General features: G+C 31.9%; 1 protein-coding gene across 3 annotated transcripts in view; it reads right to left on the bottom strand.

Annotated features, from left to right (window-relative positions):
- LOC105840040 (neurotactin) overlaps positions 1 to 13,674 on the bottom strand; it is a 57,658-nt gene extending 43,984 nt beyond the window's left edge. The window contains exons 1-2 of one of the 3 annotated variants that reach the window (XM_012686764.3): positions 13,336 to 13,674; positions 5,405 to 5,626 (exon numbers count right to left, since the gene is read on the bottom strand). In XM_012686764.3, coding sequence (XP_012542218.1) covers positions 5,405 to 5,617 — 213 coding nt within the window. In that variant the 5' untranslated portion in view covers positions 5,618 to 5,626; positions 13,336 to 13,674. Of the gene's footprint in view, positions 1 to 5,404; positions 5,627 to 10,227; positions 10,288 to 13,100 lie in introns of those variants that run through there. The other 2 variants (XM_012686763.3, XM_036284335.1) reach the window with 2 other exon arrangements.
- Positions 13,675 to 17,641: the final 3,967 nt, after the last annotated feature.

Genomic DNA, 17,641 nt, shown 5'->3' with positions numbered 1-17,641 from the left:
GATGGGTTTGGGGCACAAAACATCTTTTAAAATGGTTTGGGTTGATCCAAATGAAATGCCCGCAGCATCAGCAAGGTCTCTAATTGTCAATCGACAATTTTCGAGCACCAAATCTTTGATCTTCTTGACGTGCCTTTCATCAATAGATGTTGATGGTCGTCCGGGGCGCTGTTCGTCTTAAACTCGTTCTCGGCCTTCTTTCAAGTCTTTGTACCACTTATAAACATTTTTTTGCGACAGGTCTTATCACCAAAGGCTTTCTGCAACATTTTCAATATTTCTGCGGCAGAATATTCATTGCGCAAACAAAATTTAATGCAAATTCTTTGCTCAACAAAATCAGACATAGTAAAAATCGAAAAACTCACTTTTGTATGTTTACAAAAACACGTGTAGCTCTGCAACAATTAAATATATTGACATGAAACTCTGCATAAATGTCAAAGACAATACTGCCAACTCACAAAAAAAATAATTTCATGATTTTATAGTAAAGTTTAAATAAAAAAATTCACCTTATTTTTGATCACAGTAGTACTATTATTATCAAGAAATATAAAAAATATTTTGAGTTTATATATATTTTTCAGTACATTTTAAAAATATATTCTATATATTGCGGATAATAGTTTTTGTATTATTTCTAAATGGTTTATAAAAAATAATTATATAATATTAAAAAAAATTTTTTTTTTAATAAATTTGTAAAATATTTATGAATATTTATGATAAATTTTCTGTGCTCTCTGAAAATATACATTATTATAAATTTGTTTATAACAAAATTTTTAATTTTTATTAATAGGTAGGTATTAAAAAATTAAAGTAAAATTTAATAGTATTTGAAATTTTCTATACTGCGAAAGAACAATTTTGCTTGGCTTACGTACATGATGTCACATTGCAAGTTTTAAACCATCTTAATTATATATGCTGCGTTCCACTTAAAGCTCGCGAGCATCATTTGTCATTTTACATTTGCTGAACAACGAAGGTAAAATGATATGAGTGTTGCAATTAAGCTTCAAATGGAACGCAGCCTAGTGTTTAATTGCGTCCTTTCTTCGACCTTTCTCAATGTATATTTTTAGGTTATATCAAATATTTTTACAAGAATATATGCGTTGTTTAATATTTTCATAAATATTATAATTAAAGCATAAAAAATATTATAAAAAATTTTTATAATAATATTTACATTACAATAAACACTTTTAAAACACTTTTTTCACATTTCCAGTTTGAAGGACATAAAAGAACTCATGATGTTTTAATTGTTGTACTTTTACATGAAGATACAAAATATTATTTATATGTGTTTTTTTGCACATTTTTAAGATAAATAGATATTTTGCTGCATAAAATTAAAGTCTTGAAAAAGATAACACACACCCACGCGCGCACACATACATACCACATACGAGCACGTTTCCACATGCATCTCAAATTAATCGATACATAATCTACGTAACCTAATATTGCCACCTTCGATCACTTCTAGCAAAAAAAGTAGTTTATCTATAAATGTTTTAATCATGAAATTTATAATCAAAAACTACACATATCCAATTTTTATGCAATTTAACTGGAATTTTTCTTTCGTATACGTTTTGTACAGTTTTCTTTAAGGTCCGACTTTTGGTATATCTTATCATTGAAATTGAAACTTTACAAAAGTTAAACAGGGTAACTGATTATAAAAAATAAATATCATAATTTTCTATTTAAAAAAAACTAACCCTTCAAGCAAAAACTACCCTTAACTTAATTAAAATTTTTTTCGAGTTTAAAAAAATTTTTATATGCTTTCTAATGGATGTAGAAATTCCTTATAACCAGGGTTCTAAATAATGCATTACTTTTTGTAATGCATTACGGTTTTATTAAAGAATTTTTTTTCAATAACTAATGTGAAGATTCTTAATTATGCATTACTTTTGAAATAAGTAATGCAATTTTTTTCATTACGTATTACTTTTAAAATAATTAATGCGATTTTTTTCTATTTCTATTTGGATCTTTGTTTCCTTTTATAATCAACTTTTACAACTAAAAAGACTTTTAAATGTAAATTAGATAGTTTTACTCATTTACACTATTAGGCGTCAGTAACAGATTTAACCATTTTTGTTAGGTGTTTGCCTAAAATATCTTATTCGTGAGGCTCTATCTAAAAAACTAAACTAAATTTACGTACAATCAATATCGCATTTTTTTAATATAAGAATTTATCTTTACAAGGATTAAAAAATTGAAAATATCTTCATTTTTGGCTAAGTTATAAATTTTTTAATGCGTTTCTGGTAACTATAAGTTATCAGTGGGCTTAAAGGGTTAGAAGGGATTTCAAGGTTTAAAACTGAAAAAATTTTGTTAATAGTGCAGATTTCGCAACATTTCCTCTTAAATATTAATTTCGATTGACATAGATGATTGTACAATGATGACAAACTAAAAAATGCCATACATGGCATACATTTTACATAATTAGAATAAAAAAATTAAATAAAATTTAAAAACATAATTTATAACTTTATAGAAATTAAGTATTAATATTAATAAGTCTAAAAACTCATCATAATTAAAAAAATATTTGCATTTGAGAAAATATAAATCTAAAATAGTTCTAAAATAAATCTAATAAAGTTTACCGTTGAGTATTATCTGCAGTGGAACAACCCAAAATACATTTCTTATTTAAAAAAAAGAAAATAATTGATAATAATAAATAAAAAACTAAAGCCATTTAAAGATATTCAAGATCATCAAAGTATGTCTCCCTATTCCCTTACAATTTTGATCGGATGTCTTCTTCCTCAAATCGCGATTAGAGAAAAACTACAATCATTCGCGAGAAAAGCACGATAAATTTCTTATCATATTTATGTCTCACGTAAAATTTCAATTTTTATTATACAAATTTAGAATAATTTGAATGCGAAGTTCGTAATTGGGATCAAATTTTTGATGCAATAGTTGTCTTTTGTTTACTTCAACGTAAACATAGAGTTATTCGCAAAAATAAGATAGTTTGATTCGAGAAAGGAAAAAAATTAATTGGTAAAACTTTTCTAATATGTGTTCCACAAGGGTGTCCGCAGACCCGTAACGATTTTTTCCATTGCAATAAAAAAAAAAGAACAGAATGACGTTAACTATCGCACATGGTATTGATTAAACTTTTCATAACAATAATAAAAACGACACACAAAACATTTCAACAACATTGCAATAAAGTTACAATCTTACAAATTACAATACAGATAGAATGAGATACGAGTGTGTTGGACACGCGATGATTGCAGTCGCACTATGTTTGCGAGCTATGTACCTGGAACCCAACTTTACAAAAATTAAAAATTAAAGTAATTATTCCGAACCACGGCTCCATCTCCAAATGAGCTGAAATTTTTGTAATGGCTTCTCATGATTACAAATTAAGGTAAATAACAATTTTTAGTCGGGAAAGTATAAAAAAATTTATAAACAAAAAAAGATTGAAAAATGTATCATTGTTGATTAATGTGGAATGAAATTCGTTCTCCCAGGGGTACACACACACACACACGCACGCACGCACGCACGCACGCACGCACACACACACACACACACACACACACACACACACACACACACACATACGCGCACGCGGAGGGAGGCCAAGGGAAGTGTTCGCCCCCGCCTTCCCACACTTACTTCGTCGGTAGGGGTGCCCTGGATAGAAGTACGCACAATGCGTACTTTGCTGATAAATTACGACTTAACCGACATAGTTATTTTCAACAAAGTATGCACCGTACTTTTGTGCACTTCTACCCAGGGCACACCTACCAACGGGGTGGGTGCGGAAGAGATGCCCCCCTTGCACCCCTCTATGTGTGCGTGCGCGCGCGCACGCTCATGCCGCTGAAAGGACTAATTTTATTCCACATTAATCAGAAAACAATGGTACATTTTTAAATCTTTTTTGTTTATACATTTTTTTTCTTGTACTTCTCCCGACTTAAAATTGTTATTTAGATTATTTTCTAAACATAAAAAACCATTACAAAAAATTTCAGCCCATTTGCCGTGGTTCGAAATAATTACCAAAATTAATTGGCCTGTTCTTTTTCGCTGCACTGCTGCACTGGTGCAATAAGTTAAAGTGAGAAAAAACATATTTGTCTTACTCAAACCTGTTGCACCAGTGCAGCAGTGCAGCGAAAAAGAACAAGCCAAATAACACAACTCGTTTATACTTTGTTTGTACCCGTTTTTACCACTTTTTCTTTTGTTTGTACCTCAAAGAATAAACAAATACAAAGTGGTTAAAAGATGGCCAAAACCCCACTTTGATATTTTGATTTCATTAATGCCATTCGATAGAGAATTATTATAGCACTTCTCATTCCGTTTGTATCTTAATCGATTCAGAACTACGTTATTATTTTTTTACTTTTCAATATAAGGCAAAATGACACTTCCGCCATTTTTTGCGATATTGAAAAACGGCAAACGGCATTCGACGCAGAATCGTTTGTATCTGTTTGTATTACACAACCGCCATGTCCACGTTCATGTCTCTGGGTTTGGCTGAGACCGGTTCAAAATGGAATAATTCTTTTGAGAAAGGATTATTTTTTTACTTATACATGCATTAGAATACACAGTAACCACTCGTGTTATCTAATACCAGACATAATAAAAGCAGCAAAATAGAAAGATAATGTTTCATATATTCGCATCATTACTTTACTGAAAATATTAAAGTGATTTGTTTAGATGATTTTTTATCTGATATTTTAAAATATTACATTTTATTTATAATGTACCCTCGTACCCTGTCCTTTTCTTATCTGATTTATCATCTTTATCTTGTTAGAGATGTCATTCAAAATAACTAATCAAGTAATAAAAAAATAATAAAATCAAGTGAAAATTAGGTAACAAATAATCAGATTGTAAGAAAAAAATTTTATTACACCAAAAATCAATTGGAAAAATCATCTGAATATTTTCAGTAAAGTAAATATCTTTATGTGTAGCTATGATACACGAGTACCGCGCTATTGCTCACTTCAAAGGGTTAGATCACCTTCTTCCCATAGATACATTTGCTGGATGATTTTATATTATAAATATAATATCCTGAGACAGTTTTTGGAAAAGTACGGACACGCCTTAGAATATGGTTAAATAAACTACCGAACACGTCAATAGCGTAAATCCCATGTAAAATGCAAACTTTCAAACTGTCATTTGACAGTAACTTGTTTCTTTAAGAAACCACTTGGGGGATTAATGACTCTCACCATGAATAACAAAATCACGAAGTATTGTGTCATTTGGCGAGGAGCCAAAAAAAGGATCTTATTGCAATCCATCCTTTCTGTTAAGATATTTAAATTATCACAGTATGTACCTTGCATGGTTCCTTGCTCTTCGTACGGCAGAATCCGGGCATCTTGATCCCGCCGATCGGTATCTTCTTCTTCGGTTTCTGTTCCTCTGATTCAAAATCGGTCGCAGGTGTGGCGCTAGTATGCTTTGTATTCTCAGCATTTAACATCTTCTCCCTTTCCTCCTCGGCAATTTCCTTCTTGTCCATACTTTTGTCTTGATCTAGTTGGCTCATTCTCTATTTCTGAAATTGACAATGAAGGAAGTCCGTGTTTAACTTAATAAAGAACAATCAGTATTAGAATTGAAATTGAGTTAAATAAACTCGATTCCAGAGTTGTATATGGCAAACTTGCTGCTTTAATTCTTACAACATAATTTTTATATTTTTGCAACATCTTATTTATGATAAAAGAATTAAAAATACAGTTAGGGGAAAGGCGGACAAAGTAGCCATGGCGGGCAAAGCGTCCACAGGGGTTAAGGTTTTGCCATCGCGCTAAGAATACCTAAACTTGTTTCATTCAATGTCCTCAGTCACGCTGAGAAGCCCGAACCAGTTAATGTGTCGTCTCTCGAAGTTATTAATTTTTGTAGTTTTTAATCATCCTGATATAAAATAAGTGCTCAATTTTTGTATTTGTTACTATTAAACCAAGTGACTTACCGTTTTCCAACAAAATTGTTTTAAAAGAGTGATATTTTGGCTACAAAATCCCGCTTTGACGATTATATAGTTCCAGCACGTAGTTAAAATGGAAAAACTTTTGTGTAATATCGTCAATCCGGGCAAACTGGCCAGGCTGTTGGCCACTTTATCCGCCAAGCACCAACTCTTTTTCTTTTGTATTATTACCATGCCCAATAAAAAAAAAACTTTGAATTGAAATAGACATTTTATTATAAACAGGCTACCTTAATTAACATTTTGAATTTCAACTTTTCTATAACGTCTTATACCCAGCGAGAAATGATAATGAATTCGACATCAATTCGACGTCGAATCGACATCGAAATGATGATTTCGATGTCAAATCGATGTCGATTCGATGTACTATTTCTCACTGGGCGAATCACTATTTTCCAAGTTTTTCTGGCAATTGTTCTGTGAATTTATGTAACTTTTATATAAATAAAATACATTATTTTATAAGTTTAAACCGTCTTTTATCAGTCATTTTTTCATTTTAAAGCTAAGTGGCTACTTTACCTGACATTTTGATGCCTATTGTAAGTCAGCTTAAAAAATTAGCAAACCTTAGCACTTTTCCCATCTCTTCCTTACATTAGACGATTAGACAAAGATTGAATTAAATTAATAGATTATTATTTCAGAGGTAAAATTAATCATATTATGCAGTTAGAGCAACCTTTACCGTGGTTGAAAGAACATCTATAATGTTTATATAACTGCATTTTAATTGTTTTAACTTTTTCCTTTTGACTAAATTTTTTGGTTAAAACTCTTACATCAAATTATTGAATAGAAAAAAATATTTATCTAATTTAAATTGATTTTGTAATTTGGTAATTGCAAAATTTAATTTTATTAGCTACAATCGAATATACAAGATGTCCTTAAAATTTTGAGACTTTTTGCGTATTTCGATAGAATAGATTAAACTGAATCGAAAAGTCTTTTATCATTTTGCAATTTTCGCAATAGGTAACAAGTTATTAATTTGAAGAGATGGTTAAATTCATCCAACCCATTGTCAAAACGCAAGCGTGCGGCGAGATAGGGACTGCACCTTCACCGCCGATAGACACGTGAGTTGTTTACAAGTGGCAATTTATGCACAATTTACTATACACACTTACGCACATTCACACTTATCCACACGTAGTAGGCGCAAAATCAATTAATGTAAAAAGACCCATTTTGTAAAATTACATTTTTTATAGACACAGTATATTTTACCAAATAACGATATGTATAAATTAATATTGTTAACCGATTTCTTCTCATTATTCTACGTATAAAAATATAACGGTAAAACTATTAAAAAATAAATATTTTATAAAATATTTCATCTTTCTATTAATAAATATCGAGATATCCAAATTTAAAATATCTTAGAAAATTTCTAATAAAAAAAGCTTAATTATAGTTTAAAAAGACTATAAAAATATGTAAATAAAAATGGATTCTATTTCAAAAATTTAAGGTGACTTTGTCTTGACAATGCCACCCAAGATCAAGTCCATATTTTCATTTCATCATATGTTTACTTTCAAATCATACAATTTGTTTAAGACCCTTTTTTATCAATGTGGATGTTTGTACCATTTGTAATATCGTTTGTGCCTCAAAAAGTTAAAAAATATCAGAAAGTAATAAAATGGTCAGCGCTCAACTAGATTTTTTAATTCTGTTTATGCCATTCGAAAGAGAATCGTTTGTATCTCTTTGTACCTCCGTTAAAATCGTTTGTACCTCAAAGACACCAGAAGTACAGGCTTTTCAAAATTCGCTTAAAAGGTAATTTTGACATTTTGTGAGATATCGAAAAACGGTCAAAGCCATTTGAAAGAGAATCGTTTGTTCCCATTTGTACCTCTCTTAAAATTATTTTTAGAATTTAAAATAGAGTAAATAAATTTGCATTAGGGTAAATAATTAGCAAAAATTAATTCTAAAGAAATCCGTCGGTTTTTTAATTTGCAAAAAATTTTTTCTGCACAAAATAACTGCACTAACTTTAATTTTGAATTAGCACAGCCATTATTTTCTCCCAATCGGCTAGAACAAAAAAGTCGGGACTTGAGTAACAAATTAGCAATTAAAGCACACTAAATTTTTGTGTAAGTTTTATTCGATTGTGCCAGCTTAATAGACGTAGCTTGAATCATCAATGATATCTTTATTACGTCAGGCTTTATTAAAATTACTAATTTTATTGATTAGCGTTTTGATTGAATTTTTATTAAATTTTTTATAAGTAGTTTTATTAGATAACTCTTTAATTTTAGCAAAACATTGTGTATCTATTATTGTCGTAATTTGGCTCTTGTTAACTTTAGTGTGACATCATCGTTGTCTTTTAAAAAAACTCCTACATTTAACAAACTCTTTAAGAATATATGTTTATATGTATAATTAATGTGTCAATTCTTGTGAAAGAAATTGTAAAAAAAATTAGCAACCACATTCTTAGTTACATAGATCGCATTAAGACAACTTACAAACATTGATTTCTACATTTTTGATAATTTTAAATACAAAACACATCCGGTCTGAATAAGATCGAAACATCGTGATTTGTCTTTAATTTAATAAATATATTTGTCAGTTTTGTCGACAAAAAAAACTAGTTCATTAATTTAAATACTGGCGACAATAAAAATTATTAATATAATTTCATAGAAATTAAATAATATGTAGGTAGTGCAAAGGATAAATTAAAAAGAATTTTTTTGCTATTTTGTTTAGTTTACAAAATATATTTAAAAAAGCCAATAAGATCTTTATAGTTAAAGAGTGGTTTCATTGCTTCAAACCGTGGTTTTTAGGTCGCTACTAAAAATGTCTAAGTTCATATATTTACCACTTTTACATTTGTACCAAGTTACATTGAAATTTAAATTTTTCCGGAATCGTCCCAGATAAACACACAGAGCAAACATCACCAATTAGATTGCTTAGGATACGTTTGGGAAGACGCTATTAGTAATATCAAAAAATAATTACGATAAGTTTGACCTCTCAAAATAAAAATAATTTTTATTAGTGAGGAAACTATGGAAAAAGTAGTGAAAAAAACTCCGATTAACACACAATAAAATAAATAACAATAACAATTTTAAAAAATAAAATAATTTTTACGCGAAAAGTAGAAAACCCATTTGGAACAAAACAATTATAGATCTCGTTCCTGGTCGTAAGCACAAAAGGAATGGATCTCGCTTTGCAATTTTTTTACTATTTTTCCCATATTCTTCGCTCGAAAAATGCTATCAAAAATCACTTTTATTTAAGATCAAAATTATCGTGATTGCCTCGCTATCAGCATCAATCTATTCTTATTTTACATTTAATGCGCAATGAAAACTAATGATGTTGATAACGTTAATAGCCTCTCCCTTGCGTACTCAGCCCTTACTTAACCGAACGCACCCTTATCTATCCATCAAATACAGTTAAATAACAGCAACGTTGACTCGATGAAACAGAAAATAACGCAGTATAACTCGTGCATTACATGTAACATCCATGTTAATTGCAATTTTCTCACTCAATTAAAAAATTACAATTAATAACGTTATAAATAATTAATAATGTTATATTAATATAAATGTAACATAACTATTATGCTACGTAGTACCCAGACAGCACATGTAGATTATGAGAACGATAATAGGATATTGCGAAAGTATATTGCAATATTTGTATAATATTAGAGATACGTCTGTGATATGGCGAGTATATACTCATAACGTACTATGTCCGCGTTGCCTTATCCCATAGAATTTCGCTGGCAGTTTATGAGAATATACCGAATATATCTTAAGAATGTTATACGTATGTCTAAAGTATATCTTCAGTATATTCACAATATGTCTACAGTATGTTCACATTATATGGGCTCATGCATAATGAGAGGAATAAGGAACAAGGAATTAAACATACAGAATTAGCAAGAAGAAATAAGAAGAGGAATTAATCATTTCGCACATCAGGAAGCTATCGCAAAAAATGAAGCGTAATATCTGTTGAATACGCTGGGGTGCTTTGGGAAATTATGCTCAGATAATTGTAGGTTATAACCTAAATAATATATGTATATATACAATATATATATATTATTATAGTTTACGTTACTATATTATATCTTATGTACATACCAGAGTTATCTGGGCGTAATTCCTGAGAAAACCACGTTGTCCGTGAGTTCGTGTTCGCACGTTCACACCCTACACTTCACCACGTGTCTGCATCACACGGCAGACTAAAATGCGTAACGTTACAGATCATAAATAGCGTTGACATTCACTTTCGATATTACGCGGATATTTTGGAAATATGTGATAGATATACATGAGATATATCATAGGATATTTTACGGATGTTTTGAGTATATTAGATATAATCTCAGTATATTCAGTAGGAATTGCGAAGTTCAGTCGCTATATTCTAAGTTTATCTTGAGGATATATCAAAATGACATTCTACTGAGACGTTATATGAATGTTTTACGTATATTCGGTATGATCACAGTACATTACGTATGAGAGTATAATATTCGTACGATATCTGGTGCTGTCTGGGTATTATTCTAATTTGCTTTTGGCATTATGATGTATATATATATATATATATATATATATATCAGGGTGTCCCCAATTTAAATGACAAAACTTCGGGAGGAGACCGAATAACTAAGGCAAAAAATGCTTTAGAGATTTGCTCGTTTTCGTTTCATTTTGGAGAAAACCGTAAAAAAAGAAACAAAACAAGTTTTTTGTATTTTTGTGCCTGTAATCGAACAGGAATCTGAGAAAACAATAGAAGAATGTAAAGGATAATGTAAAGAATGTAAAAGATAGTTAAAGTTAAACTTTAAATTAACACACAAAGTCCTTAAAACTTAAAAACTTACTTAAGGACTTCTTTGTGCGTTGATTTAAGTACAAACTTAGGTTTATGAAATAACGTAACGGATGTTCTTGTACCCTCTTATATATAGATTTTACAGATATCCTTCAAATTGCATTTTTATGAATCTGAGTGATTTCTTACACTATACAAAGACTTGTAAAATTATTATTAATCCTCATCCGATATACTTTAGTGGAATTTCATAACCGGTACGCTGGGGTCTGTTGGGACCCCAACAAACAGAAATGCTTGTCACAAAGAAGATATTAACATTAGTAACTCGAAAAAATTACAGATTATCTTTCAAACATTTCACTTCGAAACAAAATAGTTGTTTTAATTGAAATTTAATTTTGAGTACATAAAAAAATTTTTATAATTTTCGCGAATTTTTTATGGTTGATCGAAAGTTGAATTCAGTTTGAGTCAGATTAACCCCACAGTACCCGGTAACGATTAAAACTCTAATAATAAATAGAACAAGAAATATAATGTTTTAAAAAATTATTATTACACATCTGCATTTCTTTATTTAAGGGGCTAAATGAAACATTGCAATATCTTTTACTTTTGCAATATTTATAAGTAGTAATCACATTTCTTCCATTTATCGTACAGATACATGCAAGTTTTTGTAAAAAAATTATTCATCAAAATATTCTGCGTATATTTTGGAAACATTATTTTTAAAGTTACATAAACCATACAAAGAAAACAAGAAATTCGATGCTAAAAAATGTGACTCTAGAAGCGAATACAGATTTGTTGCATTTCTTTAAATCGTATCATCATTGCGTATCAATGCAATTTACATATCATTGAATGAAAAGTTTTGATACGCAACGTTGATATAATACGCGAATTTTCAACACGTCTTAGTCGCTTTCATGTTTTTAAATTGAATATTTTACATCTACGACTTGTGAAACTTCGACTAAAATGTAATTTAGTAAACGACTAAAAATAATCTTGAATTCATATAATTTTAGAAAATTATCAGATATATTTACAAATATTATATAAATATGAAATACTTTTCATAATTGCGTGAATAGCCTGTTTAATACCTGTGTGAATAATGTGTAATATATTTGTAATATATTATATTACATGTTGTTCCTACGTTATATTGCATTTATATTCGGTGCTGGATGGACAGAGTTAAGATAAATTTATTATCTAATTGATGGCGTTTTATAAAAATCTGTTTTACTATGCGCATTTAGAGCTTATTCGATTTTTCGGTTTCTAGAAATTTCCTTGTTAGACAACATTAATATAAGGCATGTTCTTTGTCACTGCACTGTTGTCTAGTGCAATAAGTTAGAATGAGAAAAAAATTATTTGTCTTATTCTAACTTATTGCACCAGTGCAGCAGTATACGTAGCGACAAAGAACAACAGCTTATTACTCGAAACATCCTCAGGAGAAACATTATCATTTGTTCAAAATTGGTTAGACTAAAATGAAAATAATAATTAATTCCACGCCGATTTCTGTGTCAATTCGCGCAACAATGATAACCGAGATAAGATGGATTCAATTTTGCAGAACAATGTACTCAATTGCAAACGTGTTACCCAGCGGGTAAAGACGCCGAGAGCAGCTACTATCCGCAAAATTTCGGGCAATAGCATCGCGGCGGTTTTTTCTTTTGTTTATTAACGCAAACAACGCCGATTGCGAGATATTAACGCTGCGAGAAAAAATTCGCTACACAAACTGGGCTCACAAATTCACTGAGGTCACTTTTTCTGTTCTTTATTTAATTCAAGAATATCTAGTTGTAAAAACACAAGGCCGAAATCGAATCACGCGAAGAGATTAACAAAAAATTTACACGTGTTCGGCTGCGTTCAAAAACATCACCTATAGTGCTCCCACGTATCATTTTATCCTTATTATTGTTTATTGAATGTTGAACAAGAGTAAAATGATGACCGGGAGCACACGGCTGTAATGTTTCTGAACGTAGCCTTGACCGGATTGCGATCGTTTACACGAAAATTTCTCATTTTTTTGTATTTTTTTGATCTCAAACTCGAACTCGCGGCATTTAATAACACGACGTACACGCGCGAGTACAACGCGAACGAAACAAAAGCGCGAAAAACTCACCCTCTCGATAGAGACGCGCCGATGGACGCCGTTATCGTTTTCCCTCGCTCACGTTCGCACACTTGCACACATACATACGTATACACGCGCGAATATTAGTTACGAGATCATAAAAGTTGCAACGAGGATGAATGATAACGTTATTATTTATTATCCCGCAGGAGTAGCGAAAATGCGTTGTGTACGTATACGTGCCACAATTTTTCCGTTATAATTTACGTCGCGAAACACTTACAAAGGTAGCGGATGACACGGAACTACGAAACCCTCGCAAGGACGCCAAGTGCACGACTGGCGCTACCGTTGAACGTTTGGGCTTTGGGCCGGCAGCGGCAGGAAGAATGCTTGGTCAGTGCCGTATTGAAATATGGGTCGAAAGGATTTTCTAGTCCAGATCATGGCTATATGAATATCAGAATAAAGCATATAAAGTATCTTTAGACAAGAGAGAGATTGACGATGTAACTGAAGATGTGAAAAAATCCTATTGTTAATGCTAATGGCCATTTTCAGCAATATTTAACATATGATAAAATTACAATAACATACGATAAAATTAAAATCTATTAGAAGATTCAGAACTGTTGCGTAAGAAACTGTAAAAATAAAAGATTCTCAACGTTCTCAAAAAAAGGAAAAAACAAAATCTCGCTCGTTAAATATTGTTTAATATCCATCGGTCATTTAATTTAAGCGATTCGTTCGTCTTACCCTTCTGGTCATTTAAATACCCCGCGCATATTTATAACTATATTCTGATATTCCTATATCTATCCCGCACAGCACACATATTTCAGAAAGCTTTCTAATTAACAGATATCTTCTGTCAAATATATTTCAGAAAGCTTTCTGAAAGATGTGCTGTATGGGATGGTCCAAATTATAATAAATTTTTAGAAGCGACAAATTTTAGAGAGCAGTTTTGAATGAGATCTACAATGCGTAAAACAAACATCATCAATTAAATTTTATAAATTCATTTTAACACTAACTAAAACTCAGCAATTTGATTGATGTCCGTAAATTTTACACTGTGCGCATCTGGAATCGCTCCAATTCTCCCGAATTTTTGTTTAGTTAACTGTTGAAAATATTTAAGAAATTAAAAAACAAAAAATGTTATATTCAAAAAATTATATTTGACATAAATGCAGAATTCCTTTAAACAAAGTCTTGAGAAACTAAGTTTTAAAAGTATAAATTTTATGAAATTTTAATAAGTATTGATAAAAAATTAAAATTACGAAATATAAAAAATATGTAAGTAATGTTAATAATAATGACGTTAGTAAGTTTTAATAATATAACTTTTAATAAAAATATTTTTATCCAGGTAACATTTTATAAAAAAGTGCTCAAAATATATATTTTAGTCAATATGACGCAAAACAAGTTAATACGGCACTGTGCTCAATGCGTCCAAAGGGAAGTATAGAATACTTCTCTCGAGGTTTCAAACTTAGAGCGTCATCTTTATGATGCCAGAGATCAACTTCTTGCCGTATAACAGTCGAACTTAACATTGACAAAATATTATTAATCTCTTCAGAGGTATTGACATACATATTATATATATATATCGATATGTGTATCCCAGATAGCACAGAAAATTTATCATAAATATTCATAAATATTTTACAAATTTATTTTCAAAAAATGTTTTTTATATTCTAGCTTTGATATAATAATAGTATAAACATTTATTTTAAATATTTTCATTAATATTTATCATAATTTTTTTATACCTGGTAAACTCGGACATAAAAATTATATACAAAATATTTATTATAAATATTTTTTCTTCTTATAAATATTTTATAAATATTTTATAAATATTTTATAAATATATCAATGAATTTTTAAATCGTCTAACGGTCTACATCGGATCTTAGTGATGGATATAATTATTTTTTTTTATTAAATTTAATTTTCTTAGTTTTATTTTTTAACTGCGCGCCGACAGGATTCGTCAGACTTAAGACATAGTAACTAAGCTAAATTTCGATGCTCAAGCGCATCTTACAATTCCCCCTTTCCTACCTTCCCCGAAAAACTATAAATTAATTTACCTCGATGATCGAATTGGCTAGAACGCTCGCACGGAATGACGATTCGAGAGATCCGGGTTCGAACCCCGGATGAGGTATTATTTTTCGCAAATTAATTTACAGTTTCGGGGAAGATAGGAAAGGGGGGATTGTAAGATGCGTTTGAGCATCGAAATTTAGCTTAGTTACTATGTCTTAAGTCTGACGAATCCTGTCGGCGCGCAGTTAAAAAATAAAGCTAAGAAAATTAAATTTAATAAAAAAAAGAATTATATCCATCACTAAGATCCGATGTAGACCGTTAGACGATTTAAAAATTCATTGATATATTTATAAAATATTTATAAAATATTTATAAGAAGGAAAAATATTTATAATAAATATTTTGTATATATTTTTTATGTCCGAGTTTACCAGGTATAAAAAAATTATAATAAATATTTATGAAAATATTTAAAATAAATGTTTATACTATTATTATATCAAAGCTAGAATATAAAAAACATCACTAAGATCCGATGTAGACCATTAGGCGATTTAAAAATTCATTGATATTTAATATATTACGGTCAAAATAATGTACTAATATTTTATAAATATTTTGTGCTATCTGGGATGCAAGGTCTGTAGATGAACGACAGGAGCGCCATTTTGGGGCCATAAAGTGTATAGTGTTTGTTGTACGAGAAGAGTGAGTACCCACACAGCACACTTTATCCTGAGGATATCCCAAATTATCCCAGACAGACGAAGGCGATCCCACGGATATCTCAATGAGTAGCTCCCGGGATATCCTACAAAAATATCTTAAAATATCGTAAAATATCTTAAGATATCATATGATATCTTATTAATATATTTCGATATCCCCCAAAAATATCTTAAAATATTATAAGATATTGTAAGATATTCATTAATATCTTACGATATCCTATTACATCCAAATAATATCCCATCATATCTTTTTTATCTCTACAATTAATGGAGCATAAATCAAGTGTAAAGGGAAAGTTAATTGATGTTGTGAGTGCGCGACACTCACACAAACTCTACTTGTAATAACGAGAAGGGTGTCAAGTGACACCTCGCGCGACGACACCGTCCGGCCTTGCTACCGGGCATCGCACCGGCCTTCACACCGGACATCACACCGAGCTACATATCCGGTTACTCATTTTGCCACCCGAAATCTCCTGATTTCCGGTGGAATGCGCCTAGCTAGCAATTGCTGGCTAAGCTAGTGCACGGGCCAAAGGCCCGTGACCGCGAGTGACACCCCTTGGTAACAAGCCGAAAGGCTGAGTATATAAAGACCGCGGAAAGAGAACGAGTGGGCTCATAATCAATAATAATAGCGACGAGTATATGTCGCTCGTCGAAACTACAAACTAGACGAAGTAACTCATCTTTCGGGTTCGCTAACGAAAACTGTACAGGAAGAATAAATATATATCTCTTATTATTAACTCTCGGCGTTATCTCTTGGAAACCTGATCCCGAGGAGTCATCGGCAGCGGTCCCGCACTGTATCCCGAGACCAGGGATACAACAAATTGGTGGCAGCGGTGGGATTCACTGCCGAAAAATACCGAAAAGGGAAAAAACGCTCCCTAACGGACTCAGCGCACAGAAGAAAACCGCCGAAGAGAAACATTAAAGCCAGGGCGACAATTCACCCGAGGCGCAACAAAGCCGACCTGCTGATTCTCCGAGACAAGGAAGGAAGATAGCATCGGACAACAGCGATAGCAGTGTTATCTAAGACGACACCGACCTACCGCAACGTGACGCACCAGCCACAAGCAGCTGAGCGACGGACAACATGCGGCGATACATCGCGGTAATGTAAGTCCACGAAATTATTTTGTATACCAAAAACCTTGTAATAAAAACGACACGCGAACCCGAATTGATTAGGCCCCCGGTAACACTATTACCGAAACGCGTACTAACGATAGCGAATGTCCGACGACAATAGCACACCGATAAGAAACGAATCGTGGCTATTCAGTAGAGCGGCGGCGCGATCCATACACTATCGCGAGTTAGAACTAGCGTGGCGAGCGGCACAGGCCCTCCGTGAGGATCGAGATAACGATCGCAGGGCCTTAGGGCGTCTCCTAGACGGCGATAGCGAGCTACCCGAGCACGTCATACGTGAGCGAGAATTTCCTTTCGGGGCCCTCGACGCCAGTTTATTTTCCACCGACGCAGTTGACGTGACAAGACGAGACCGCGTGGACAGACGGACGAGACCGTACGTTAGTCGCACTCCGAGCCGCGTATCTTCACGAGATGAATTTTCGCTGACCTCGTACGATTCCGATATCTTTAACCCTGAAGAAATTTTCGAGAGATACGAAATGAGTACCAACGAACAAGCTCAACCCTCGGGAACTCAACAATCAGAGGCTCAACATTTCATAGCCGACGCAGAGCGGGAACTTCAAGAAATACACCATGAAATCCGCGAAAACCCAGTTGCACGAGCAG

This window comes from Monomorium pharaonis, chromosome 1 (assembly GCF_013373865.1).
Source record: "Monomorium pharaonis isolate MP-MQ-018 chromosome 1, ASM1337386v2, whole genome shotgun sequence".
NCBI classification, from domain to species: domain Eukaryota; kingdom Metazoa; phylum Arthropoda; class Insecta; order Hymenoptera; family Formicidae; genus Monomorium; species Monomorium pharaonis.
This window is presented reverse-complemented; position numbering and strand designations above follow the sequence as displayed.